At 46.8% G+C, this 27,633-nt stretch overlaps 1 protein-coding gene across 1 annotated transcript in view; it reads left to right on the top strand.

Annotated features, from left to right (window-relative positions):
* The window catches only part of IQCB1 (IQ motif containing B1), a 378,653-nt gene that overhangs the window by 324,120 nt on the left and 26,900 nt on the right, over positions 1 to 27,633 (top strand). Inside the window, exons 13-14 of the mRNA XM_078682448.1 lie at positions 18,765 to 18,896; positions 24,958 to 25,114. Coding sequence (XP_078538574.1) covers positions 18,765 to 18,896; positions 24,958 to 25,114 — 289 coding nt within the window. The remainder of the gene's footprint in view (positions 1 to 18,764; positions 18,897 to 24,957; positions 25,115 to 27,633) is intronic.

Here is a 27,633-nt window from a genome sequence, read left to right as displayed (position 1 = left end):
TGAGTGCAGAGTAGTGAGTAGTGAGTGCAGAGTAGTGAGTAGTGAGTGCAGAGTAGTGAGTAGTGGATGCAGAGTAGTGAGTGCAGAGTAGTGAGTGCACAGTACTGAGTAGTGAGTGCAGAGTAGTGAGTGCAGAGTAGTGAGTGCAGAGTGCAGAGTAGTGGGTGCAGAGTAGTGGGTGCAGAGTAGTGGGTGCAGAGTAGTGAGTGCAGAGTAGTGAGTAGTGAGTGCAGAGTAGTGAGTGCAGAGTAGTGAGTAGTGAGTGCAGAGTAGTGAGTGCAGAGTAGTGAGTAGTGAGTGCAGAGCAGTGAGTGCAGAGCAGTGAGTGCAGAGTAGTGAGTGCAGAGTAGTAAGTAGTGAATACAGAGTAGTGAGCAGGGAGTGTAGAGTAGTGAGTAGTGAGTGCAGAGTAGTGAGTGCAGAGTAGTGAGTGCAGAGTAGTGAGTAGTGAGTGCAGAGTAGTGAGTGAAGAGTAGTGAGTAGTGAGTGCAGAGTAGTGAGTGCAGAGTAGTGAGTAGTGAGTGCAGAGTAGTGAGTGCAGAGTAGTGAGTGCAGAGCAGTGAGTGCAGAGCAGTGAGTGCAGAGCAGTGAGTGCAGAGCAGTGAGTGCAGAGTAGTGAGTGCAGAGTAGTGAGTGCAGAGTAGTGAGTGCAGAGTAGTGAGTAGTGAGTGCAGAGCAGTGAGTGCAGAGTAGTGAGTAGTGAGTGCAGAGTAGTAAGTAGTGAATACAGAGTAGTGAGCAGGGAGTGTAGAGTAGTGAGTAGTGAGTGCAGAGTAGTGAGTGCAGAGTAGTGAGTGCAGAGTAGTGAGTAGTGAGTGCAGAGTAGTGAGTGCAGAGTAGTGAGTGAAGAGTAGTGAGTAGTGAGTGCAGAGTAGTGAGTGCAGAGTAGTGAGTGCAGAGTAGTGAGTGCAGAGTAGTGAGTAGTGAGTGCAGAGTAGTGAGTGCAGAGTAGTGAGTAGTGAGTGCAGAGTAGTGAGTGAAGAGTAGTGAGTAGTGAGTGCAGAGTAGTGAGTGCAGAGTAGTGAGTAGTGAGTGCAGAGTAGTGAGTGCAGAGTAGTGAGTGCAGAGCAGTGAGTGCAGAGCAGTGAGTGCAGAGTAGTGAGTGCAGAGCAGTGAGTGCAGAGCAGTGAGTGCAGAGCAGTGAGTGCAGAGTAGTGAGTGCAGAGTAGTGAGTGCAGAGTAGTGAGTAGTGAGTGCAGAGCAGTGAGTGCAGAGTAGTGAGTAGTGAGTGCAGAGTAGTAAGTAGTGAATACAGAGTAGTGAGCAGGGAGTGTAGAGTAGTGAGTAGTGAGTGCAGAGTAGTGAGTGCAGAGTAGTGAGTGCAGAGTAGTGAGTGCAGAGACGTGAGTAGTGAGTGCAGAGTAGTGAGTGCAGAGTAGTGAGTGCAGAGTAGTGAGTGCAGATTAGTGAGTGCAGAGTAGTGAGTGCAGATTAGTGAGTGCAGAGTAGTGAGTAGTGAGTGCAGAGTAGTGAGTGCAGAGTAGTGAGTGCAGAGTAGTGAGTAGTGAGTGCAGAGTAGTGAGTAGTGAGTAGTGAGTGCATGCAGAGTAGTGAGTAGTGAGTGCAGAGTAGTGAGTAGTGAGTGCAGAGTAGTGAGTGCAGAGTAGTGAGTGCGGAGTAGTGAGTGCGGAGTAGTGAGTGCGGAGTAGTGAGTGCGGAGTAGTGAGTGCGGAGTAGTGAGTGCGGAGTAGTGAGTGCGGAGTAGTGAGTGCGGAGTAGTGAGTGCAGAGTAGTGAGTGCAGAGTAGTGAGTGCAGAGTAGTGAGTGCAGAGTAGTGAGTGCAGAGTAGTGAGTGCAGAGTAGTGAGTAGTGAGTGCAGAGTAGTGAGTGCAGAGTAGTGAGTGCAGAGTAGTGAGTAGTGAGTGCAGAGTAGTGAGTAGTGAGTGCAGAGTAGTGAGTGCAGAGTAGTGAGTGCAGAGTAGTGAGTGCAGAGTAGTGAGTGCAGAGTAGTGAGTGCAGAGTAGTGAGTAGTGAGTGCAGAGTAGTGAGTAGTGAGTGCAGAGTAGTGAGTGCAGAGTAGTGAGTAGTGAGTGCAGAGTAGTGAGTGCAGAGTAGTGAGTAGTGAGTGCAGAGTAGTGAGTAGTGAGTGCAGAGTAGTGAGTAGTGAGTGCAGAGTAGTGAGTAGTGAGTGCAGAGTAGTGAGTAGTGGATGCAGAGTAGTGAGTGCAGAGTAGTGAGTGCACAGTACTGAGTAGTGAGTGCAGAGTAGTGAGTGCAGAGTAGTGAGTGCAGAGTGCAGAGTAGTGGGTGCAGAGTAGTGGGTGCATAGTAGTGGGTGCATAGTAGTGGGTGCAGAGTAGTGGGTGCAGAGTAGTGGGTGCAGAGTAGTGAGTGCAGAGTAGTGAGTAGTGAGTGCAGAGTAGTGAGTAGTGAGTGCAGAGTAGTGAGTGCAGAGTAGTGAGTAGTGAGTGCAGAGTAGTGAGTGCAGAGCAGTGAGTGCAGAGTAGTGAGTAGTGAGTGCAGAGTAGTAAGTAGTGAATACAGAGTAGTGAGCAGGGAGTGTAGAGTAGTGAGTAATGAGTGCAGAGTAGTGAGCAGGGAGTGTAGAGTAGTGAGTAGTGAGTGCAGAGTAGTGAGTGCAGAGTAGTGAGTAGTGAGTGCAGAGTAGTGAGTGCAGAGTAGTGAGTGAAGAGTAGTGAGTAGTGAGTGCAGAGTAGTGAGTAGTGAGTGCAGAGTAGTGAGTGCAGAGTAGTGAGTGCAGAGTAGTGAGTGCAGAGTAGTGAGTAGTGGATGCAGAGTAGTGAGTGCAGAGTAGTGAGTAGTGAGTGCAGAGTAGTGAGTGCAGAGTAGTGAGTGCAGAGTAGTGAGTGCAGAGTAGTGAGTGCAGAGTAGTGAGTGCAGAGTAGTGAGTGCAGAGTAGTGAGTGCGGAGTAGTGAGTGCGGAGTAGTGAGTGCGGAGTAGTGAGTGCAGAGTAGTGAGTGCAGAGTAGTGAGTGCAGAGTAGTGAGTGCAGAGTAGTGAGTGCAGAGTAGTGAGTGCAGAGTAGTGAGTGCAGAGTAGTGAGTGCAGAGTAGTGAGTGCAGAGTAGTGAGTGCAGAGTAGTGAGTAGTGAGTGCAGAGTAGTGAGTGCAGAGTAGTGAGTGCTGAGTAGTGAGTGCTGAGTGCAGAATAGTGAGTAGTGAGTGCAGAGTAGTGAGTGCAGAGTAGTGAGTGCAGAGTAGTGAGTGCAGAGTAGTGAGTGCAGAGTAGTGAGTAGTGAGTGCAGAGTAGTGAGTAGTGAGTGCAGAGTAGTGAGTAGTCGATGCAGAGTAGTGAGTGCAGAGTACTGAGTAGTGAGTGCAGAGTAGTGAGTGCAGAGTAGTGAGTGCAGAGTAGTGAGTAGTGAGTGCAGAGTAGTGAGTGTAGAGTAGTGAGTGTAGAGTAGTGAGTGCTGAGTAGTGAGTGCTGAGTAGTGAGTGCGGAGTAGTGAGTGCAGAGTAGTGAGTGCAGAGTAGTGAGGAGTGCAGAGTAGTGAGTGCAGAGTAGTGAGTGCAGAGTAGTGAGGAGTGCAGAGTAGTGAGTGCAGAGTAGTGAGTAGTGAGTGCAGAGTAGTGAGTAGTGAGTGCAGAGTAGTGAGTGCAGAGTAGTGAGTGCAGAGTAGTGAGTGCAGAGTAGTGAGTGCAGAGTAGTGAGTGCAGAGTAGTGAGTGCAGAGTAGTGAGTGCAGAGTAGTGAGTGCCGAGTAGTGAGTGCCGAGTAGTGAGTGCCGAGTAGTGAGTGCAGAATAGTGAGTAGTGAGTGCAGAGTAGTGAGTGCAGAGTAGTGAGTGCAGAGTAGTGAGAAGTGAGTGCAGAGTAGTGAGTGCAGAGTAGTGAGTAGTGGATGCAGAGTAGTGAGTGCAGAGTAGTGAGTGCTGAGTAGTGAGTGCTGAGTAGTGAGTGCTGAGTAGTGAGTGCTGAGTAGTGAGTGCTGAGTAGTGAGTGCTGAGTAGTGAGTAGTGAGTGCAGAATAGTGAGTAGTGAGTGCAGAGTAGTGAGTGCAGAGTAGTGAGTGCAGAGTAGTGAGTGCAGAGTAGTGAGTAGTGAGTGCAGAGTAGTGAGTAGTGAGTGCAGAGTAGTGAGTAGTCGATGCAGAGTAGTGAGTGCAGAGTAGTGAGTGCAGAGTAGTGAGTGCAGAGTAGTGAGTAGTGAGTGCAGAGTAGTGAGTGTAGAGTAGTGAGTGTAGAGTAGTGAGTGCTGAGTAGTGAGTGCGGAGTAGTGAGTGCAGAGTAGTGAGTGCAGAGTAGTGAGGAGTGCAGAGTAGTGAGTGCAGAGTAGTGAGTGCAGAGTAGTGAGGAGTGCAGAGTAGTGAGTGCAGAGTAGTGAGTAGTGAGTGCAGAGTAGTGAGTAGTGAGTGCAGAGTAGTGAGTGCAGAGTAGTGAGTGCAGAGTAGTGAGTAGTGAGTGCAGAGTAGTGAGTGCAGAGTAGTGAGTGCAGAGTAGTGAGTGCAGAGTAGTGAGTGCAGAGTAGTGAGTGCAGAGTAGTGAGTGCAGAGTAGTGAGTGTAGAGTAGTGAGTGCTGAGTAGTGAGTGCTGAGTAGTGAGTGCCGAGTAGTGAGTAGTGAGTGCAGAATAGTGAGTAGTGAGTGCAGAGTAGTGAGTGCAGAGTAGTGAGTGCAGAGTAGTGAGTGCAGAGTAGTGAGTGCAGAGTAGTGAGTGCAGAGTAGTGAGTGCAGAGTAGTGAGAAGTGAGTGCAGAGTAGTGAGTGCAGAGTAGTGAGTAGTGGATGCAGAGTAGTGAGTGCAGAGTAGTGAGTGCACAGTACTGAGTAGTGAGTGCAGAGTAGTGAGTGCAGAGTAGTGAGTAGTGAGTGCAGAGTAGTGAGTAGTGAGTGTAGAGTAGTGAGTGCAGAGTAGTGAGTGTAGAGTAGTGAGTGCAGAGTAGTGAGTAGTGAGTGCAGAGTAGTGAGTGCAGAGTAGTGAGTAGTGAGTGCAGAGTAGTGAGTGCAGAGTAGTGAGTAGTGAGTGCAGAGTAGTGAGTGCAGAGTAGTGAGTGCAGAGTAGTGAGTGCAGAGTAGTGAGTGCAGAGTAGTGAGTGCAGAGTAGTGAGTGCTGAGTAGTGAGTGCAGAGTAGTGAGTAGGGAGTGCAGAGTAGTGAGTGCAGAGTAGTGAGTGCAGAGTAGTGAGTGCAGAGTAGTGAGTAGTGAGTGCAGAGTAGTGAGTTGTGAGTGCGGAGTAGTGAATCCAGAGTAGTGAGTGCAGAGTAGTGAGTAGTGAGTGCAGAGTAGTGAGTGCAGAGTAGTGAGTGCAGAGTAGTGAGTGCAGAGTGGTGAGTGCAGAGTGGTGAGTGCAGAGTAGTGAGTGCAGAGTAGTGAGTGCAGAGCAGTGAGTGCAGAGCAGTGAGTGCAGAGCAGTGGGTAGTGAGTGCAGAGTAGTGAGTAGGGAGTGCAGAGTAGTGAGTGCAGAGTAGTGAGTGCAGAGTAGTGAGTGCAGAGTAGTGAGTAGTGAGTGCAGAGTAGTGAGTAGTGAGTGCAGAGTAGTGAGTGCAGAGTAGTGAGTGCAGAGTAGTGAGTAGTGAGTGCAGAGTAGTGAGTGCAGAGTAGTGAGTGCAGAGTAGTGAGTAGTGAGTGCAGAGTAGTGAGTAGTGAGTGCAGAGTAGTGTGAGTGCAGAGTAGTGAGTAGTGAGTGCAGAGTAGTGAGTGCAGAGTAGTGAGTAGTGAGTGCAGAGTAGTGAGTGCAGAGTAGTGAGTAGTGAGTGCAGAGTAGTGAGTGCAGAGTAGTGAGTGCAGAGTAGTGAGTGCAGAGTAGTGAGTAGTGAGTGCAGAGTAGTGAGTGCAGAGTAGTGAGTGCAGAGTAGTGAGTAGTGAGTGCAGAGTAGTGAGTGCAGAGTAGTGAGTAGTGAGTGCAGAGTAGTGAGTGCAGAGTAGTGAGTGCAGAGTAGTGAGTGCAGAGTAGTGAGTGCAGAGTAGTGAGTAGTGAGTGCAGAGTAGTGAGTAGTGAGTGCAGAGTAGTGAGTAGTGAGTGCAGAGTAGTGAGTGCAGAGTAGTGAGTAGTGAGTGCAGAGTAGTGAGTGCAGAGTAGTGAGTGCAGAGTAGTGAGTGCAGAGTAGTGAGTAGTGAGTGCAGAGTAGTGAGTTGTGAGTGCGGAGTAGTGAATCCAGAGTAGTGAGTGCAGAGTAGTGAGTAGTGAGTGCAGAGTAGTGAGTAGTGAGTGCAGAGTAGTGAGTAGTGAATGCAGAGTAGTGAGTAGTGAATGCAGAGTAGTGAGTAGTAAGTGCAGAGTAGTGAGTAGTGAGTGCATGCAGAGTAGTGAGTGCAGAGTAGTGAGTGCGGAGTAGTGAGTAGTGAGTGCAGAGTAGTGAGTGCAGAGTGGTGAGTGCAGAGTAGAGAGTGCAGAGTAGTGAGTGCAGAGTAGTGAGTAGTGAGTGCAGAGTAGTGAGTGCGGAGTAGTGAGTGCAGAGTAGTGAGTGCAGAGTGGTGAGTGCAGAGTAGAGAGTGCAGAGTAGTGAGTAGTGAGTGCAGAGTAGTGAGTAGTGAGTGCAGAGTAGTGAGTGCAGAGTAGTGAGTAGTGAGTGCAGAGTAGTGAGTAGTGAGTGCAGAGTAGTGTGAGTGCAGAGTAGTGAGTAGTGAGTGCTGAGTAGTGAGTGCTGAGTAGTGAGTGCTGAGTAGTGAGTGCAGAGTAGTGAGTGCAGAGTAGTGAGTGCAGAGTAGTGAGTGCAGATTAGTGAGTGCAGAGTAGTGAGTAGTGAGTGCATAGTAGTGAGTGCAGAGTAGTGAGTGCAGAGTAGTGAGTGCAGAGTAGTGAGTGCAGAGTAGTGAGTGCAGAGTAGTGAGTAGTGAGTGCAGAGTAGTGAGTAGTGAACGCAGAGTAGTGAGAAGTGAGTGCAGAGTAGTGAGAAGTGAGTGCAGAGTAGTGAGTAGTGAGTGCCGAGTAGTGAGTGCAGAGTAGTGAGTGCAGAGTAGTGAGTAGTGAGTAGTGAGTGCAGAGTAGTGAGTGCAGAGTAGTGAGTGCAGAGTAGTGAGTGCAGATTAGTGAGTGCAGAGTAGTGGGTGCAGATTAGTGAGTAGTGAGTGCAGAGTAGTGAGTAGTGAGTGCAGAGTAGTGAGTGCAGAGTAGTGAGTAGTGAGTGCAGAGTAGTGAGTGCTGAGTAGTGGGTGCTGAGTAGTGAGTGCAGAGTAGTGAGTGCAGAGTAGTGAGTGCAGAGTAGTGAGTGCAGAGTAGTGAGTAGTGAGTGCAGAGTAGTGAGTAGTGAGTGCAGAGTAGTGAGTGCAGAGTAGTGGGTGCAGAGTAGTGGGTGCAGAGTAGTGGGTGCAGAGTAGTGGGTGCAGAGTAGTGGGTGCAGAGTAGTGAGTGCAGAGTAGTGAGTGCAGAGTAGTGAGTAGTGAGTGCAGAGTAGTGAGTGCAGAGTAGTGAGTAGTGAGTGCAGAGTAGTGAGTGCAGAGTAGTGAGTGCAGAGTAGTGAGTAGTGAGTGCAGAGTAGTGAGTGCAGAGCAGTGAGTGCAGAGTAGTGAGTAGTGAGTGCAGAGTAGTAAGTAGTGAATACAGAGTAGTGAGCAGGGAGTGTAGAGTAGTGAGTAGTGAGTGCAGATTAGTGAGTGCAGAGTAGTGAGTGCAGATTAGTGAGTGCAGAGTAGTGAGTAGTGAGTGCAGAGTAGTGAGTGCAGAGTAGTGAGTGCAGAGTAGTGAGTAGTGAGTGCAGAGTAGTGAGTAGTGAGTGCAGAGTAGTGAGTAGTGAGTGCATGCAGAGTAGTGAGTAGTGAGTGCAGAGTAGTGAGTAGTGAGTGCAGAGTAGTGAGTGCGGAGTAGTGAGTGCGGAGTAGTGAGTGCGGAGTAGTGAGTGCGGAGTAGTGAGTGCGGAGTAGTGAGTGCGGAGTAGTGAGTGCGGAGTAGTGAGTGCGGAGTAGTGAGTGCCGAGTAGTGAGTGCCGAGTAGTGAGTGCAGAGTAGTGAGTGCAGAGTAGTGAGTAGTGAGTGCAGAGTAGTGAGTGCAGAGTAGTGAGTAGTGAGTGCAGAGTAGTGAGTGCAGAGTAGTGAGTGCAGAGTAGTGAGTGCAGAGTAGTGAGTGCAGAGTAGTGAGTGCAGAGTAGTGAGTAGTGAGTGCAGAGTAGTGAGTGCAGAGTAGTGAGTAGTGAGTGCGGAGTAGTGAGTGCAGAGTAGTGAGTGCGGAGTAGTGAGTGCGGAGTAGTGAGTGCCGAGTAGTGAGTGCAGAGTAGTGAGTGCAGAGTAGTGAGTAGTGAGTGCAGAGTAGTGAGTGCAGAGTAGTGAGTAGTGAGTGCAGAGTAGTGAGTGCAGAGTAGTGAGTGCAGAGTAGTGAGTGCAGAGTAGTGAGTGCAGAGTAGTGAGTAGTGAGTGCAGAGTAGTGAGTAGTGAGTGCAGAGTAGTGAGTAGTGAGTGCAGAGTAGTGAGTAGTGGATGCAGAGTAGTGAGTGCAGAGTAGTGAGTGCACAGTACTGAGTAGTGAGTGCAGAGTAGTGAGTGCAGAGTAGTGAGTGCAGAGTAGTGAGTGCAGAGTAGTGAGTGCAGAGTAGTGGGTGCAGAGTAGTGGGTGCAGAGTAGTGGGTGCAGAGTAGTGGGTGCAGAGTAGTGGGTGCAGAGTAGTGGGTGCAGAGTAGTGAGTGCAGAGTAGTGAGTGCAGAGTAGTGAGTAGTGAGTGCAGAGTAGTGAGTGCAGAGTAGTGAGTAGTGAGTGCAGAGTAGTGAGTGCAGAGTAGTGAGTGCAGAGTAGTGAGTAGTGAGTGCAGAGTAGTGAGTGCAGAGTAGTGAGTGCAGAGCAGTGAGTGCAGAGTAGTGAGTAGTGAGTGCAGAGTAGTGAGTAGTGAGTGCAGAGTAGTAAGTAGTGAATACAGAGTAGTGAGCAGGGAGTGTAGAGTAGTGAGTAGTGAGTGCAGATTAGTGAGTGCAGAGTAGTGAGTGCAGATTAGTGAGTGCAGAGTAGTGAGTAGTGAGTGCAGAGTAGTGAGTGCAGAGTAGTGAGTAGTGAGTGCAGAGTAGTGAGTAGTGAGTGCAGAGTAGTGAGTAGTGAGTAGTGAGTGCATGCAGAGTAGTGAGTAGTGAGTGCAGAGTAGTGAGTAGTGAGTGCAGAGTAGTGAGTGCAGAGTAGTGAGTGCGGAGTAGTGAGTGCGGAGTAGTGAGTGCGGAGTAGTGAGTGCGGAGTAGTGAGTGCGGAGTAGTGAGTGCGGAGTAGTGAGTGCAGAGTAGTGAGTGCAGAGTAGTGAGTGCAGAGTAGTGAGTAGTGAGTGCAGAGTAGTGAGTGCAGAGTAGTGAGTAGTGAGTGCAGAGTAGTGAGTGCAGAGTAGTGAGTGCAGAGTAGTGAGTGCAGAGTAGTGAGTGCAGAGTAGTGAGTAGTGAGTGCAGAGTAGTGAGTGCAGAGTAGTGAGTAGTGAGTGCAGAGTAGTGAGTGCAGAGTAGTGAGTGCAGAGTAGTGAGTGCAGAGTAGTGAGTGCAGAGTAGTGAGTGCAGAGTAGTGAGTGCAGAGTAGTGAGTGCAGAGTAGTGAGTGCAGAGTAGTGAGTAGTGAGTGCAGAGTAGTGAGTAGTGAGTGCAGAGTAGTGAGTAGTGAGTGCAGAGTAGTGAGTAGTGGATGCAGAGTAGTGAGTGCACAGTACTGAGTAGTGAGTGCAGAGTAGTGAGTGCAGAGTAGTGAGTGCAGAGTAGTGAGTGCAGAGTGCAGAGTAGTGGGTGCAGAGTGCAGAGTAGTGGGTGCAGAGTAGTGGGTGCAGAGTAGTGGGTGCAGAGTAGTGGGTGCAGAGTAGTGGGTGCAGAGTAGTGAGTGCAGAGTAGTGAGTGCAGAGTAGTGAGTAGTGAGTGCAGAGTAGTGAGTGCAGAGTAGTGAGTAGTGAGTGCAGAGTAGTGAGCGCAGAGTAGTGAGTAGTGAGTGCAGAGTAGTGAGTGCAGAGCAGTGAGTGCAGAGCAGTGAGTGCAGAGTAGTGAGTGCAGAGTAGTAAGTAGTGAATACAGAGTAGTGAGCAGGGAGTGTAGAGTAGTGAGTAGTGAGTGCAGAGTAGTGAGTGCAGAGTAGTGAGTGCAGAGTAGTGAGTAGTGAGTGCAGAGTAGTGAGTGCAGAGTAGTGAGTGAAGAGTAGTGAGTAGTGAGTGCAGAGTAGTGAGTAGTGAGTGCAGAGTAGTGAGTGCCGAGTAATTAGTCCCGAGTAGTGAGTGCCGAGTAGTGAGTGTCGAGTAGTGAGTAGTGAGTGCAGAATAGTGAGTAGTGAGTGCAGAGTAGTGAGTGCAGAGTAGTGAGTGCAGAGTAGTGAGTGCAGAGTAGTGAGTAGTGAGTGCAGAGTAGTGAGTAGTGAGTGCAGAGTAGTGAGTAGTGGATGCAGAGTAGTGAGTGCAGAGTAGTGAGTGAAGAGTAGTGAGTAGTGAGTGCAGAGTAGTGAGTAGTGAGTGCAGAGTAGTGAGTGCCGAGTAATTAGTGCCGAGTAGTGAGTGCCGAGTAGTGAGTGTCGAGTAGTGAGTAGTGAGTGCAGAATAGTGAGTAGTGAGTGCAGAGTAGTGAGTGCAGAGTAGTGAGTGCAGAGTAGTGAGTGCAGAGTAGTGAGTGCAGAGTAGTGAGTAGTGAGTGCAGAGTAGTGAGTAGTGAGTGCAGAGTAGTGAGTAGTGGATGCAGAGTAGTGAGTGCAGAGTAGTGAGTGCACAGTACTGAGTAGTGAGTGCAGAGTAGTGAGTGCAGAGTAGTGAGTGCAGAGTAGTGAGTGCAGAGTAGTGAGTGCAGAGTAGTGAGTGCAGAGTAGTGAGTGCAGAGTAGTGAGTGCAGAGTAGTGAGTAGTGAGTGCAGAGTAGTGAGTAGTGGATGCAGAGTAGTGAGTGCAGAGTAGTGAGTGAAGAGTAGTGAGTAGTGAGTGCAGAGTAGTGAGTAGTGAGTGCAGAGTAGTGAGTGCCGAGTAATTAGTGCCGAGTAGTGAGTGCCGAGTAGTGAGTGTCGAGTAGTGAGTAGTGAGTGCAGAATAGTGAGTAGTGAGTGCAGAGTAGTGAGTGCAGAGTACTGAGTGCAGAGTAGTGAGTAGTGAGTGCAGAGTAGTGAGTAGTGAGTGCAGAGTAGTGAGTAGTGGATGCAGAGTAGTGAGTGCAGAGTAGTGAGTGCACAGTACTGAGTAGTGAGTGCAGAGTAGTGAGTGCAGAGTAGTGAGTGCAGAGTAGTGAGTGCAGAGTAGTGAGTGCAGAGTAGTGAGTGCAGAGTAGTGAGTGCAGAGTAGTGAGTGCTGAGTAGTGAGTGCTGAGTAGTGAGTGCTGAGTAGTGAGTGCGGAGTAGTGAGTGCAGAGTAGTGAGTGCAGAGTAGTGAGTAGTGAGTGCGGAGTAGTGAGTGCAGAGTAGTGAGTGCAGAGTAGTGAGTAGTGAGTGCAGAGTAGTGAGTGCAGAGTAGTGAGTGCAGAGTAGTGAGTGCAGAGTAGTGAGTGCAGAGTAGTGAGTGCAGAGTAGTGAGTGCTGAGTAGTGAGTGCCGAGTAGTGAGTAGTGAGTGCAGAATAGTGAGTAGTGAGTGCAGAGTAGTGAGTGCAGAGTAGTGAGTGCAGAGTAGTGAGTGCAGAGTAGTGAGAAGTGAGTGCAGAGTAGTGAGTAGTGAGTGCAGAGTAGTGAGTAGTGGATGCAGAGTAGTGAGTGCAGAGTAGTGAGTGCACAGTACTGAGTAGTGAGTGCAGAGTAGTGAGTGCAGAGTAGTGAGTGCAGAGTAGTGAGTAGTGAGTGCAGAGTAGTGAGTGCAGAGTAGTGAGTGTAGAGTAGTGAGTGTAGAGTAGTGAGTGTAGAGTAGTGAGTGCAGAGTAGTGAGTAGTGAGTGCAGAGTAGTGAGTGCAGAGTAGTGAGTGCAGAGTAGTGAGTAGTGAGTGCAGAGTAGTGAGTGCAGAGTACTGAGTAGTGAGTGCAGAGTACTGAGTAGTGAGTGCAGAGTAGTGAGTGCAGAGTAGTGAGTAGTGAGTGCAGAGTAGTGAGTGCAGAGTAGTGAGTGCAGAGTAGTGAGTGCAGAGTAGTGAGTGCAGAGTAGTGAGTGCAGAGTAGTGAGTAGTGAGTGCAGAGTAGTGAGTGCAGAGTAGTGAGTGCAGAGTAGTGAGTGCAGAGTAGTGAGTGCAGAGTAGTGAGTGCAGAGTAGTGAGTAGTGAGTGCAGAGTAGTGAGTAGTGGATGCAGAGTAGTGAGTGCAGAGTAGTGAGTGAAGAGTAGTGAGTAGTGAGTGCAGAGTAGTGAGTAGTGAGTGCAGAGTAGTGAGTGCAGAGTAGTGAGTGCAGAGTAGTGAGTGCAGAGTAGTGAGTAGTGAGTGCAGAGTAGTGAGTAGTGAGTGCAGAGTAGTGAGTAGTGGATGCAGAGTAGTGAGTGCAGAGTAGTGAGTGCACAGTACTGAGTAGTGAGTGCAGAGTAGTGAGTGCAGAGTAGTGAGTGCAGAGTAGTGAGTGCAGAGTAGTGAGTGCAGAGTAGTGAGTGCAGAGTAGTGAGTAGTGAGTGCAGAGTAGTGAGTAGTGGATGCAGAGTAGTGAGTGCAGAGTAGTGAGTGAAGAGTAGTGAGTAGTGAGTGCAGAGTAGTGAGTAGTGAGTGCAGAGTAGTGAGTAGTGAGTGCAGAGTAGTGAGTGCCGAGTAATTAGTGCCGAGTAGTGAGTGCCGAGTAGTGAGTGTCGAGTAGTGAGTAGTGAGTGCAGAATAGTGAGTAGTGAGTGCAGAGTAGTGAGTGCAGAGTACTGAGTGCAGAGTAGTGAGTAGTGAGTGCAGAGTAGTGAGTAGTGAGTGCAGAGTAGTGAGTAGTGGATGCAGAGTAGTGAGTGCAGAGTAGTGAGTGCACAGTACTGAGTAGTGAGTGCAGAGTAGTGAGTGCAGAGTAGTGAGTGCAGAGTAGTGAGTGCAGAGTAGTGAGTGCAGAGTAGTGAGTGCAGAGTAGTGAGTGCAGAGTAGTGAGTGCAGAGTAGTGAGTGCAGAGTAGTGAGTGCTGAGTAGTGAGTGCGGAGTAGTGAGTGCAGAGTAGTGAGTGCAGAGTAGTGAGTAGTGAGTGCGGAGTAGTGAGTGCAGAGTAGTGAGTAGTGAGTAGTGAGTGCAGAGTAGTGAGTGCAGAGTAGTGAGTGCAGAGTAGTGAGTGCAGAGTAGTGAGTGCAGAGTAGTGAGTGCTGAGTAGTGAGTGCTGAGTAGTGAGTGCCGAGTAGTGAGTAGTGAGTGCAGAATAGTGAGTAGTGAGTGCAGAGTAGTGAGTGCAGAGTAGTGAGAAGTGAGTGCAGAGTAGTGAGTAGTGAGTGCAGAGTAGTGAGTAGTGGATGCAGAGTAGTGAGTGCAGAGTAGTGAGTGCACAGTACTGAGTAGTGAGTGCAGAGTAGTGAGTGCAGAGTAGTGAGTGCAGAGTAGTAAGAAGTGAGTGCAGAGTAGTGAGTGCAGAGTAGTGAGTGTAGAGTAGTGAGTGTAGAGTAGTGAGTGCAGAGTAGTGAGTAGTGAGTGCAGAGTAGTGAGTGCAGAGTACTGAGTAGTGAGTGCAGAGTAGTGAGTGCAGAGTAGTGAGTAGTGAGTGCAGAGTAGTGAGTGCAGAGTAGTGAGTGCAGAGTAGTGAGTGCAGAGTAGTGAGTGCAGAGTAGTGAGTGCAGAGTAGTGAGTGCAGAGTAGTGAGTAGTGAGTGCAGAGTAGTGAGTAGTGAGTGCAGAGTAGTGAGTAGTGAGTGCAGAGTAGTGAGTGCAGAGTAGTGAGTGCTGAGTAGTGAGTGCGGAGTAGTGAGTGCAGAGTAGTGAGTGCAGAGTAGTGAGTAGTGAGTGCGGAGTAGTGAGTGCAGAGTAGTGAGTGCAGAGTAGTGAGTAGTGAGTGCAGAGTAGTGAGTGCAGAGTAGTGAGTGCAGAGTAGTGAGTGCAGAGTAGTGAGTGCAGAGTAGTGAGTGCAGAGTAGTGAGTGCTGAGTAGTGAGTGCCGAGTAGTGAGTAGTGAGTGCAGAATAGTGAGTAGTGAGTGCAGAGTAGTGAGTGCAGAGTAGTGAGTGCAGAGTAGTGAGTGCAGAGTAGTGAGAAGTGAGTGCAGAGTAGTGAGTAGTGAGTGCAGAGTAGTGAGTAGTGGATGCAGAGTAGTGAGTGCAGAGTAGTGAGTGCACAGTACTGAGTAGTGAGTGCAGAGTAGTGAGTGCAGAGTAGTGAGTGCAGAGTAGTGAGTAGTGAGTGCAGAGTAGTGAGTGCAGAGTAGTGAGTGTAGAGTAGTGAGTGTAGAGTAGTGAGTGTAGAGTAGTGAGTGCAGAGTAGTGAGTAGTGAGTGCAGAGTAGTGAGTGCAGAGTAGTGAGTGCAGAGTAGTGAGTAGTGAGTGCAGAGTAGTGAGTGCAGAGTACTGAGTAGTGAGTGCAGAGTACTGAGTAGTGAGTGCAGAGTAGTGAGTGCAGAGTAGTGAGTAGTGAGTGCAGAGTAGTGAGTGCAGAGTAGTGAGTGCAGAGTAGTGAGTGCAGAGTAGTGAGTGCAGAGTAGTGAGTGCAGAGTAGTGAGTGCAGAGTAGTGAGTAGTGAGTGCAGAGTAGTGAGTGCAGAGTAGTGAGTGCAGAGTAGTGAGTGCAGAGTAGTGAGTGCAGAGTAGTGAGTGCAGAGTAGTGAGTGCAGAGTAGTGAGTAGTGAGTGCAGAGTAGTGAGTAGTGGATGCAGAGTAGTGAGTGCAGAGTAGTGAGTGAAGAGTAGTGAGTAGTGAGTGCAGAGTAGTGAGTAGTGAGTGCAGAGTAGTGAGTGCAGAGTAGTGAGTGCAGAGTAGTGAGTGCAGAGTAGTGAGTAGTGAGTGCAGAGTAGTGAGTAGTGAGTGCAGAGTAGTGAGTAGTGGATGCAGAGTAGTGAGTGCAGAGTAGTGAGTGCACAGTACTGAGTAGTGAGTGCAGAGTAGTGAGTGCAGAGTAGTGAGTGCAGAGTAGTGAGTGCAGAGTAGTGAGTGCAGAGTAGTGAGTGCAGAGTAGTGAGTAGTGAGTGCAGAGTAGTGAGTAGTGGATGCAGAGTAGTGAGTGCAGAGTAGTGAGTGAAGAGTAGTGAGTAGTGAGTGCAGAGTAGTGAGTAGTGAGTGCAGAGTAGTGAGTAGTGAGTGCAGAGTAGTGAGTGCCGAGTAATTAGTGCCGAGTAGTGAGTGCCGAGTAGTGAGTGTCGAGTAGTGAGTAGTGAGTGCAGAATAGTGAGTAGTGAGTGCAGAGTAGTGAGTGCAGAGTACTGAGTGCAGAGTAGTGAGTAGTGAGTGCAGAGTAGTGAGTAGTGAGTGCAGAGTAGTGAGTAGTGGATGCAGAGTAGTGAGTGCAGAGTAGTGAGTGCACAGTACTGAGTAGTGAGTGCAGAGTAGTGAGTGCAGAGTAGTGAGTGCAGAGTAGTGAGTGCAGAGTAGTGAGTGCAGAGTAGTGAGTGCAGAGTAGTGAGTGCAGAGTAGTGAGTGCAGAGTAGTGAGTGCTGAGTAGTGAGTGCGGAGTAGTGAGTGCAGAGTAGTGAGTGCAGAGTAGTGAGTAGTGAGTGCGGAGTAGTGAGTGCAGAGTAGTGAGTAGTGAGTAGTGAGTGCAGAGTAGTGAGTGCAGAGTAGTGAGTGCAGAGTAGTGAGTGCAGAGTAGTGAGTGCAGAGTAGTGAGTGCTGAGTAGTGAGTGCTGAGTAGTGAGTGCCGAGTAGTGAGTAGTGAGTGCAGAATAGTGAGTAGTGAGTGCAGAGTAGTGAGTGCAGAGTAGTGAGAAGTGAGTGCAGAGTAGTGAGTAGTGAGTGCAGAGTAGTGAGTAGTGGATGCAGAGTAGTGAGTGCAGAGTAGTGAGTGCACAGTACTGAGTAGTGAGTGCAGAGTAGTGAGTGCAGAGTAGTGAGTGCAGAGTAGTAAGAAGTGAGTGCAGAGTAGTGAGTGCAGAGTAGTGAGTGTAGAGTAGTGAGTGTAGAGTAGTGAGTGCAGAGTAGTGAGTAGTGAGTGCAGAGTAGTGAGTGCAGAGTACTGAGTAGTGAGTGCAGAGTAGTGAGTGCAGAGTAGTGAGTAGTGAGTGCAGAGTAGTGAGTGCAGAGTAGTGAGTGCAGAGTAGTGAGTGCAGAGTAGTGAGTGCAGAGTAGTGAGTGCAGAGTAGTGAGTGCAGAGTAGTGAGTAGTGAGTGCAGAGTAGTGAGTAGTGAGTGCAGAGTAGTGAGTAGTGAGTGCAGAGTAGTGAGTGCAGAGTAGTGAGTGCAGAGTAGTGAGTGCAGAGTAGTGAGTGCAGAGTAGTGAGTGCAGAGTAGTGAGTGCAGAGTAGTGAGTAGTGAGTGCAGAGTAGTGAGTAGTGAGTGCAGAGTAGTGAGTGCAGAGTAGTGAGTGCAGAGTAGTGAGTGCAGAGTAGTGAGTGCTGAGTAGTGAGTGCTGAGTAGTGAGTGCGGAGTAGTGAGTGCAGAGTAGTGAGTGCAGAGTAGTGAGTGCAGAGTAGTGAGTAGTGAGTGCAGAGTAGTGAGTGCAGAGTAGTGAGTGCAGAGTAGTGAGTGCAGAGTAGTGAGTAGTGAGTGCAGAGTAGTGAGTAGTGAGTGCAGAGTAGTGAGTAGTGAGTGCAGAGTAGTGAGTAGTGAGTGCAGAGTAGTGAGTGCAGAGTAGTGAGTGCAGAGTAGTGAGTGCAGAGTAGTGAGTGCAGAGTAGTGAGTGCAGAGTAGTGAGTAGTGAGTGCAGAGTAGTGAGTGCAGAGTAGTGAGTAGTGAGTGCAGAGTAGTGAGTGCAGAGTAGTGAGTAGTGAGTGCAGAGTAGTGAGTGCCGAGTAGTGAGTGCCGAGTAGTGAGTGCCGAGTAGTGAGTGCCGAGTAGTGAGTGCCGAGTAATTAGTGCCGAGTAGTGAGTGCCGAGTAGTGAGTGCCGAGTAGTGAGTAGTGAGTGCAGAGTAGTGAGTAGTGAGTGCAGAGTAGTGAGTAGTGAGTGCAGAGTAGTGAGTAGTGGATGCAGAGTAGTGAGTGCAGAGTAGTGAGTAGTGAGTGCAGAGTAGTGAGTAGTGAGTAGTGGGTGCAGAGTAGTGGGTGCAGAGTAGTGGGTGCAGAGTAGTGGGTGCAGAGTAGTGGGTGCAGAGTAGTGGGTGCAGAGTAGTGGGTGCAGAGTAGTGAGTGCAGAGTAGTGAGTGCAGAGTAGTGAGTGTGCAGAGTGAGTGTGCAGAGTGAGTGTGCAGAGTGAGTGGGCAGAGTGCAGAGTTGTGAGTGCAGAGTGTGAAGTGTGTGAGTGTGTAGGGTGAGCAGTGTGTGAGCGTGCAGGGTTAACAGTGTGTGAGCGTGCAGGGTGAACAGTGTGTGAGCGTGCAGGGTGAACATTGTGTGAGCGTGTAGGGTGAGCAGTGTGTGAGCGTGCAGGGTGAACATTGTGTGAGTGTCAGTGTCAGAATCCCCGGGACGTGGCGGGACACCGAGGGTTACAACTGTCGGCTCGGACGCCGATCGCCGCGTTAGGAGCGAACAAGGGACCACAGATCCAGCAGGCTTAGCGCGATCAGCACGCACAGGGAAATGCGTACATAAGTCGCATTTGTCGCAGGGATCAGTGTCGGATATTTTGGATTCTTGCCGGCCGGCCGTTTGTTCGGGTCTTGCTGTTCTGCGGATTCCGGGGACACCGAAAGGTGTTTCGGATCACGAAGCGGTCCACATTGCTGGTGTCAGGGACACGTCGTTGGAAGCGAGCGGCTGCTCGTTCAACTATAGCACTTTGGAGTCCGGGTGGAGCGTTTGTTTCTACGCTCCCTGGACGGACTGGAACAGAGACGCCCACCAAAGGAGGTGTTTCCGCGTCTCTGTTTTGGGGCTTGTTTATCGCATCTGACCCCTCGGTAGAGCGCCCGGCTGGGTGTTCCTGAGTCGAGTGTCAGAAAACAGCGCCTGGACGCTGAAGTTCGTCCTTACTCCATCAGTCGTCCTCGAACGGCATTGTCGGCCGTTATTTAGCACGGTGTCCTCTGTTGGCTGAATACCGGGACCGGTATTCATGCAGAGGACGGTTGGTTCCTGGCCCTCCTGAGAATAGGGCAAACGACTGATGGGTATCGTATAATTTTAATTTCCTTCGCGAGACTGTGCATCGCATTTTCTATTGATTTCTTTTTTCTATGTGTACTTGTGTTCATTAAACAAGAACATAGCAACATACGTATACCTTGTTGGGTTTCTTATTACTGTCTCGATCCCGAGAAACAGGGAGATTACAGTGAGCGTGCAGGGTGAACAGTGTGTGAGTGTGCAGGGTGAACAGTTTGTGAGTGTGCAAGGTGAACAATTTGTGAGTGTGCAGGGTGAACAATCCCAATCCAAACCACATAATTCCATTACACACCACATGCATACACTCCATAACACATGGCTAAAAGACATTGCCATTTACAATGCCATTAGCTCTAACTCAAATAAATCCGAGACCTATTGCATTTCCAATGCTTGTTACAAAAGCACTCAGATAGGTTACTAATGTGAGGCCTCTGGCCTATTAGTATGTATATGTCTGTATGACATTACTATTGTTATGTACCGGGGACTCCCACCCCGACGACGGGGAATGATTCAGGCATGTGAATCTATGAAAGATACCAATACTGGATAACTGCAGTTACAGGTAAGTATTGCATTTCTTTTGTAGCTTTTTTTGTTGCAAAACCTGGAGAAAAACTCTTAATAACTGAAACACGCAAATCATTAGTCACAAGCATAATCTTAAATATTCATTGAGTTATCACCTGTTAGTGCACAATCAGATATCATACACAAAGAAGAAAAGGAGTAGTCACTGGAATTGAGCCCAATCCTTTTCATTGCCACAGAATATTGTATACATTAACAGTAGGTTGCACACAAGTATGATTCAGCTTGAGTCCTGACTTTGTAGGCATGAAATAGAAGTTTCATTGTTAACTATCAATTGTAATGAAATTATCGAAATATGAATATTATATCCATAGACCCAACAAACCTTGTACAGACCTTCTCATGTGGATATGACTATTTCATACATTTATTTATGTGTGCAGGTTCTGAGATTTTTGGAAAAACGAAGGCGGATCAGGGAGGCGTACTTACCATGGGAAGGACCAAAAGAAATCTCGGATGCACAAAGAATTGAGCTGCAACAAAAAGTTGACCATTATCTCAAATTACATCCGGTGTGTATAACAAATTTTCCAATTTTAAAGACACTCCACATATGACCAAGAGCTGGATATTTTTTATTTTTTTTGCAGAGTTTTATATAGCGCGAACTAGACCCGAACCGAATCAGGTATCAGAGCGCTTTACATATTTTTCCAGTTACGTTACATTTTTACGTTTTCCAGTTACTTTCATTTTAGGCACGGGGAGATTAAGTGATTTGCCCAGAATCACAGGAGGTTTTGGCGTCGTTACCGAGACTCGAACCCAGTTCCTCCAGGTCCGAGGTCGAGCGCCCTAGCCGTTAGGCCAACTCCTCTCCCCAGATACCTCGAAACGCGTCATACTTGTTTGTTTGCCCAAATAAACAACACTTACTTTACTTACTTTACTGGATCGGTGTGGCCCTTACTTCTTTGGAGACGAGCGAAGCTGTTAGTTGGATATAGAGATATATATATATATATATATATATATATATATATATATATATATATATATATATATATATATATATATATATATATATATATATTCTTTCATACCATACTTGTACGATTGGAAGAAGGCGCTGACTCCGTGGGTCTGAATCCAAACTTTTATTCAAGGATCAGTGTCTGCTTAGACGCGTTTCGGCGTTGCCGCCTTGTTCACTGTTAATATATATATATTCACTCGATCCTACGTAGCAAACGAAGGGAAGACAAGCCACACCAGCCAGGTACTGTTCCAATTTTTCTTTATTGGGCACAAAGAAGACGCGTTTCGAGCGCACAGGCTCTTGGTCACATGACCACCACGGACATTTTACTGTGTTTATAGACAACAAAATAATAAACATTGTAGAGAGACTCTGTGTTCGAGTCACACAGAGTTCCCAATTGTACCACTACAAATCATAATATTGAAACAACGTTCATTAGTGTTTAAAAAACGTAGGGCACAATTACAATGTTGTGTGATTTATGCAAAGCAATATCTTGTTTTAAGGCAAAAGGTTTGAGAAACGTTATTAGGGGTGTAGTACCCAAGTGAGATTTCTATTAGATGAAATTTAAGAAAATGTTGAAGACAGTGTTAAAAAGAAAACGACAATTAGTTCATGATAATTATTCCACATGTGACAAACGATCATTACTATTATACGAAGGGATACCGAAGTATATACAAGTAATAAGCCCCTACGTGAGACAGTATCAGTAATGGGATATATCTATTTATAAGAGCAGTATAAACGTTGGAAAACCAAGTCGGGTAAAGTACCTCTAACAGAGTAGTCTGGCATTTTGCACATAAAGCAACTGTTCCCTTATCGGTATATATTCTAGTAATAATATACATTCTATGTTTTTTGATCATGTCACATTGGTCTAAATGTTAAGAAAACTGTCTCATCATTTAAGCAAGGGTATACTAAATCAGAATGAAAACCTAATAACCCATTACCTACAACATATCATCCCACCTATTATTTAATCAAGATGATCAATATTGGCACAGGGTATCTATATTTTGAATTCCATATAGAGCCGTGCTCATAACAATAATATTTACAGTTAGGTGGATTACTGAAGTGCTCATAGCCATATCTTTAATCCGTGATTGAAGGTCGTATCATATTTAGTGCTCCATTCACAGCCAGTAGTCTATGAAAGATATAGAAAAAAGAGAACAGAGATTATTTATAAGTCTTTACCAATCAAGGCTATCTATTTTAATCTATCAGTGATACACCGTACAGTCTTTTCTCAGAATGATGGTTCTGGTTGTAGGTCTCAATCTTCCAGGTAATTAAGATGCTTGCATTTTTACACACAATTACAAATTTAGATACAGTGAAAACTATATAATTAAAATCACATAATCATAGATTCAGAGTTCCTTATAAAGGGGAAAAGGGTAGGGAGGCTCATAGGTCAGAAAACATGTTATAAATGGACATACATTTCTTCATCAACGTTCATCCCTATTGGAACGATACTGCCTGCCTGTAAGATGAACCTGGACTCTGCTCTGTGTAGTGCTGTCACTCTGTCTCCACCTCGTACATGTTTGGGAATTGAATCCAGGGCAAAAAACTTTGCCTTTGTCCAATCTCCCCCATGATGAGTGTAGAAATGTTTGGCTGTGCTGTATGAGAAATCCTTGTTAGTAATGGCACGCCAGTGCTCCAGGATTCTCTTTTTTACCGGGAAAGTAGTCGACCCAATATACCATTTTCCGCACTGGCACGTTACTACGTAGATGACAAAGTCTGTGGTGCAAAGGATAGTTTTGTTTATCTTCCACTTTTTGTTTACCCTGCTGAGTACTACCTCCTTGACATTCGTACTATATCTGCAGGCCTTGCACTTTCCACATTTTTGGAAGCCCCCTTTTGTTTCCAGCCATGATTTTTTCTTGTCCATATGGCTCTGTACAATTAAATCTTTGATCGATTTATTTTTTCTGTAGGTTATTGATGGATGCTGTCCTATTCTATCCTTCAGTGTTTTATCCTGTAAAAGGATATCCCATCTTTTTCTTATGATCTTACTGAATTCAGGGGATTGGGTATTGTATGTGGTGATCAGCCTTATTGGTGTGTTAGAAGGGTCATGTTTACTCTTGGGTGCTTGGAATAGAGCATCTTTCCGGCTTATTTGAGAGACTTTAGTTTCACCTTTCTGAAGCATATTTTGATGATAGCCTCTCTCAGCAAACCTCTCCCGCATAGCTGTTTTATGGTGTACAAACGCTTTCTGGGAGCTGCAATTCCTCTTAGTGCGTAAGAACTCGCCATAGGGGATTGCCCATCTGAAGCTAGGGGGGTGACAGCTAGTAGAGTGTAGTACTGAGTTACCAGCTGTTTCCTTCCTAAAGATTTCAGTCTCAATCTGGTTCTCAATGACATTTAATCTAATGTCTAGGAAGTCTAAGGTGTTCTGACTATACTTCATAGTGAATTTGAGATTAGGCCAACTCCTCTCCCCAGATACCTCGAAACGCGTCATACTTGTTTGTTTGCCCAAATAAACAACACTTACTTTACTTACTTTACTGGATCGGTGTGGCCCTTACTTCTTTGGAGACGAGCGAAGCTGTTCCGTTGGATATATATATATATATATATATATATATATATATATATATATATATATATATGAACAAGGCTGCGGTGACGCAGCCGAAACGCGTCATGCTGGAGACAATGGAGAAATAAACCACTTGAATTGCAATTTTCTGGCGTTTTTGTGATCTGTACCTGTGGAGACACCAGCGATTGTGGCGGGGTTCAGGATTCTAGGACTTCATATATATATATGTATATATACTATTCTGTTTGCAAAGGTTTATACATCTGTAGTCATCAATATTTATCTGATACATTTTTTTTTCATTTTTTTTTAATTATTGGCATTTAAAGTCATATACAACAACAGAACAAAAGAACTTACAATGCCAGTACATAAAGAGGAGCAATAACTCAAAAAAGTGCGCAGTTACATTCACAGTGTAAAACAATAATCACATCAGAGTGTTACGCCGTCGACAGGAAAGATATCGTACGTTCTTCAATGGCTGTAGAGTTGATAGTCCGCTCCTCAAATTACCCGTAGGACATAGGGAAGAACCATAGCCAATACATGGTATTAAATAGGTAACCATAGCTAATACATGATAATAAACAGGTAATAGTGCACAATAAACTCACAGCCCCCCTAGCAACGCCCACCTCCTTAGAATCCCTCCCGGCACAGCACATATCAAGCAATAGCTCGTGTCTGAAGGAGCGCTCAGCTATTCGCCCACTATGCTAGCATTGTCAGCTTCCTTTACATTGTCTCTCTTCCACTGCAGGAATGGTTCCCATATATCTCGCGGCCTAGAGGCCACAGACATCAGCTCCCAAAAGGTGCCCAGTTGTGCGTGACCATAAATGACATCAGCAAGCCAAGTTTTGATTGTGGGCACCCTTCTTCTACCCGAGTTTACGGCCACCTGTCGTTTAGCATATAACAGCAGCATAGCATGCAATTTTCGAGACTTGGGTGGGGTGTGTTGGACATATCCCAGTATTGCTAATTCAGGGGACGGGGTGTCAGCCCGACCCAGCACACTATTAATGGTTGCAAACACCGGGGCCCAGTAGTCCGCTAGTCGCTCACATGCCCATGCCATGTGTAAAAATGAAGCTGGGGAGTATCTACATCTCCAACAACGGTCATTCTCGCGGAGACCCATCCTCGCAAGCTTATCGGAGTCCTATAAAAACGATGCAGGTACTTAAAATGTATCAACCGCAGCCTGTAGTTTGGGGACAGTTCAGACAGTTGCCCGCAGCAGAAGGACCACTGTTCCTCAGTGAGCGGGGGGTCGAGCTCAGTATTCCACTTTTCCAAGGCTGTGATCTGCACTAGAGGCGCCGCTGTCTGCATCTGCCGGTATATCCTGGTGATCAATTTGCGCGGAGATGGAGAGCCCCCCACCGCTTCCAGCACCTGAAACACCGGGGGAGCTCGTGGAAATTCACTGCACAATGCCCATCAGGCAGACCTCAATTTATGATACAAGAACATGTCCGAGAAGGAGCCCACAGTTCCTTCCTCAGCAACGGGGGGGGGCAATGAACTCATCATTAGGAAACAAGACACCGAGCGTATGAAGATTCAGCCTTTGCTGTACGTCCCTTCCAATTCCACCCTCAAGGCAAGGCAGTAATGGATTTTGGGCTAGGGACAGCGACGGTGCATATAGGAGTGGAGCACCTGCCCTCTTCCGCAACTCCTCCCAGGTCCACTTCGGCATCTCGGCAGTGTCTATATCTTCTCTGGGTCGCCTTGCCTTTGCACATATGGCCACTGCCAGCGGGGTAGGTGCCATACTATCTCGCGCCACGGCCACATGCGGTTGAAATGGAGTTGGGTGCACCCAAAAATGTAAGTATTGGGCCTGAGCGCATAGTGCATACAGTCCCATATCTGGGGCCCCCAGTCCGCCCTGTCGCAAGGGCAGCGATAGCACGTCCCAAGCCTCTCGTGCTTGTCATCCCGCCCACACCAGGGAGGTGAGGTGGGATTTTAGAGTGGCAAAGAAATGCGCTGTCAGAGGGATTGGGATATTCACAAAGAGGTACAAGAACTTCGGTAGTACTATTATCTTGACCAGGGCGATCCGTCCAGTAAGGGACAGTGGCAGTTTCGCCCATATTTTCACCTTCCCCTCAAGCCACATTACAGCCCTTCCATAGTTCAAATTCCATATCTCCTGGAGGTTGCGACTGATCCAGATACCTAGGTACTTCACCTCGTCATTCTCCCATCGCAATGGGAATTCAGAATTTACCCTTGGAGTGCCATCTGTTAGTGGGAATATTACTGACTTTGACCAGTTTATGCCTACTCCCGCTAGCCCACCGAACCAGATGAATTCACGCAGCTCCGGGTGTAGGTTGATCTCAGGATCCACCAGATACAGCGTCACGTCATCCGCGTATAAGGGGATTAGCAAGCTGCATGAGGCGAAGCCTATCCCCCGCGCCGTGTGATGCTGTCTTATTCGTGCCGCCAGCGGCTCCATTGCTATGGCGAATAAGAGTGGGCACAATGGGCAGCCCTGACGCATGCCCCATGTTACTAGGAAGGATTCCGATATCACCCCGTTGACCTGGATCCTGGCACAAGGGGACGTGTACAGCAGACAAATTTTAGTAATAAATAAAGCAGTGAATCCCATGTTAGCCAGGATTGCGAACATATATGGCCATTCCAAGGTGTCAAAAGCTTTTGTAGCGTCTAGAAACACCACCGCCGCATGCACACTTGGGTGTAGGTAGTGAAGTGTGGAGAAAATGGTACGCAAATTATATTTATCTGGTAAATTAGTTGTTTGATACACGTGTGCCCATTTTGCAGAACACAGGTTTTTTTATGTTTAGTAGAGGTTTTCCGGAAAAAATAGACCTCAATTAAATAAAGTCCTCTAGTTTATTGTCTCATGTTTTCACAAAGTCTTTACTTTTCTTCTGTATGTGCATGGTGTTGATTATTGTCTGAAGAAAGTGCTATAAAATGCTTTGTTAATTGTCGTTTTTAGGTGTCTGAACTATCAGAGGAGAGGAGTAAAGAGCTTCATCTTCGAGCCCAGAAAACCCTTGGACAGTACCTGCTAAAGAGGAAACTTGAGCAGAAGTCTGCAAACCGCAGAGATGCTTTGCTGGCCCAAGTCAGCACAGATATACAAATGCTATACAGTATGTATAATTTATTCTTTGTGTTTTGTGTAGGTTTGGACGTTTGGTTCTACTGACCACTAAGCCCTCAGCAGATTTCTAATCTTTGTAATATCTCATGTACAGAATGGGATTCTAGAAATAATTTACACACTGTCACAGGACTAGACGGATTACAGCCTATGTCCAAGGGTATGACAACACACAAGTAGGTACATGTTGCCACCTCAGACAACCCTTCAGTTCACAGGGTTCAGGCATCTAGAATTCACTGGTAGCCACCACCATTTGAGTGGTCATACAAGTTTGAATTTTGTTGGCATTTTTTCTTTTTTTTAAAATCTTATTATGCATTTGCTTCCGTTCTGCGCAAACATATAATGTAAAAAACAGAGATTTGTTACCACTCTGTGTGTTGTTAGGAAGTTCAGAAAGGAATACAAATAGAAGTCAAAGTCTTGACATAAATCTCAGTCTCCCAAACACAACATTCCTCTAAAAATAGTCTCTTTCCGGGTATTATCAATAACCATAGCTTATTCTGACGTCATTTGGCGAACAGCTCTAAGAGAGGGCCTGGAGTTCGATATCCGATGTGGAGAGAGCCTTGGCTCTTGTGCAGGTATCTTTCTAAATGGTGCAATTTGAGACCTGTAAAAGAGAGATCCTTTACTCTATAATCCAATTGAGAGAGCAGTGGCTGCTTCATTCTCCACCTTGCTTGTTCCACAGTGTGAATCTATGCTGGCAGGACAGCACACGTCGGAATATTATTCGCTTAATGTATATTTGAGCTCACGGAAGTAGCTATGAGGTGTTAGGTGAGGAACAATGTTGTTGCACAAGGCTTCATCTTTGTGAAGCAGAAGGGCTGGGTTGTTATAGGGGACTTGATGGTTCTGGATCATCAGCTTCTGCTACCTTCGATGCTGTTGCCCCAGACCTCATCACCCTCCTCGGCACCCAAAAACTGTGTGCCTCCTAGGGTAACTAAATGATACTCCTGCCATGACCAGCCTGAGGAACGTTATTACAGGTGACAGGGCCTGCCTTTTGCACAATGCACATTCCTTGATGTTGAGTAGCGAGGTGATAAGAGAGAGGACATTGCTGGAATCTTGCTGAAATTACAGTATGCAAGTGATCTGCACTCTTAACCTGATAGAATGGATTTATGACTTTGCAAACCATGCCTTAAATTGATTATAGTTCATGCCCTGTTAAAAAGTCTACAAATTTGGAGTAGGCGCCTCAAGCTACATAAAGAGTTGTTCTGTATAAAAAAAAGTAGCTGATATTTAACTCTGTATGCCAATTGTCATAGCTTTTAACAATCTCATTGTGGCTGATATGTGAGAAAAGCCAGCTTCAGTGCCTGGTATTTGTAGGAGTGGGTTAGGCAAATATAAATAGTTGTATATTGTGAATCCTCTCTGATAATTCATGCAGCTTTTGGTAGAGGACGTACTACTGCTTTCCAGTTGTTGCTTTCCAGCTTTGCCTCTTGATAGACAATCCAAAAGGGAAGATGAGATGGCAGAAAGACTTTGCTTCTTGCTCCTTGGCTTTGAGTTCTAGGAATGCTTTTGGTGACTGTATACCGGTATTGTTTTTGGCAGATGGTAGAGAAAGCAGGGGATCTTTGGCCTAATGGCCAGGAAGCTGGTTTAGGACAAACAGCGGCGTATGGAATGAATTTACAAAAGCACACAACTGTACATTTATTGGTTGATATTTGAAACTTTGCATTCTAATAGTAGACCCACCGTAGTGTTCACAAGTTTGCTGGTGGAGGGTGCATGTCTGTATTTCTTGGTAATACAAGTATGTTCCTGTTTAAACGGGTGGCTCCTGAAGGTTGTCTTCCATCCAACATTATTGCTAGCACTTCTTACACAAAGTGGAACTTTCTTCGAGCTCTCTAAAATATGCCAACCAGGGAAATTAAACGTACTGTTTGGTGGCTTACACTTCTCCATTAATCCATTTTTGCTGAGGCAAGAGGTTTCAAATCATAGAAATATACGGTTTCTATATTTATGTTTTTCGAGTGGGTTCGGACAGTACAGTTTTTCAGATTATCGGACCTCATGGCATCCTGCATTTGGTAAATCTTCCAATGGTCATTGAGGATTTGGTAAATACTACATTTTAGACAATGCAGGAGGCAGAAAATTTGCTATGGCCTGACTTGGAGGTCCTGCTCCTGAAGGGATGAAACTGCTAGTATTGGTTGTCTTATGAAAGCTCCATTTCATATTGCGTGTCAGCCGGAGGAGTTTGATATACCAGTATAAATGCAGTGGTTGAGGTCCTGTGAATTTGATCAGAGGCATTTTAATTTGCTTAGGTCTTCTTGGCTGAAGCATTGGGTTTTTCTTTACAGCTTTGCAAGGAAGGTCTGCTCAGTCAACCAATAGCGGTTAAGTGGTGGCACTTTTGAAGTTTATGATGAAACCTGATAAAGCCATCTTCGTAGGACATTCTGATGGTGTTTCAACTGTTTTTATTTTTATTTTTTTGCCGAGTTTTATATAGCG

The sequence above is a fragment of the Lissotriton helveticus genome, chromosome 3_1, assembly GCF_964261635.1.
Source record: "Lissotriton helveticus chromosome 3_1, aLisHel1.1, whole genome shotgun sequence".
Classification (NCBI taxonomy): domain Eukaryota; kingdom Metazoa; phylum Chordata; class Amphibia; order Caudata; family Salamandridae; genus Lissotriton; species Lissotriton helveticus.
This window is presented reverse-complemented; position numbering and strand designations above follow the sequence as displayed.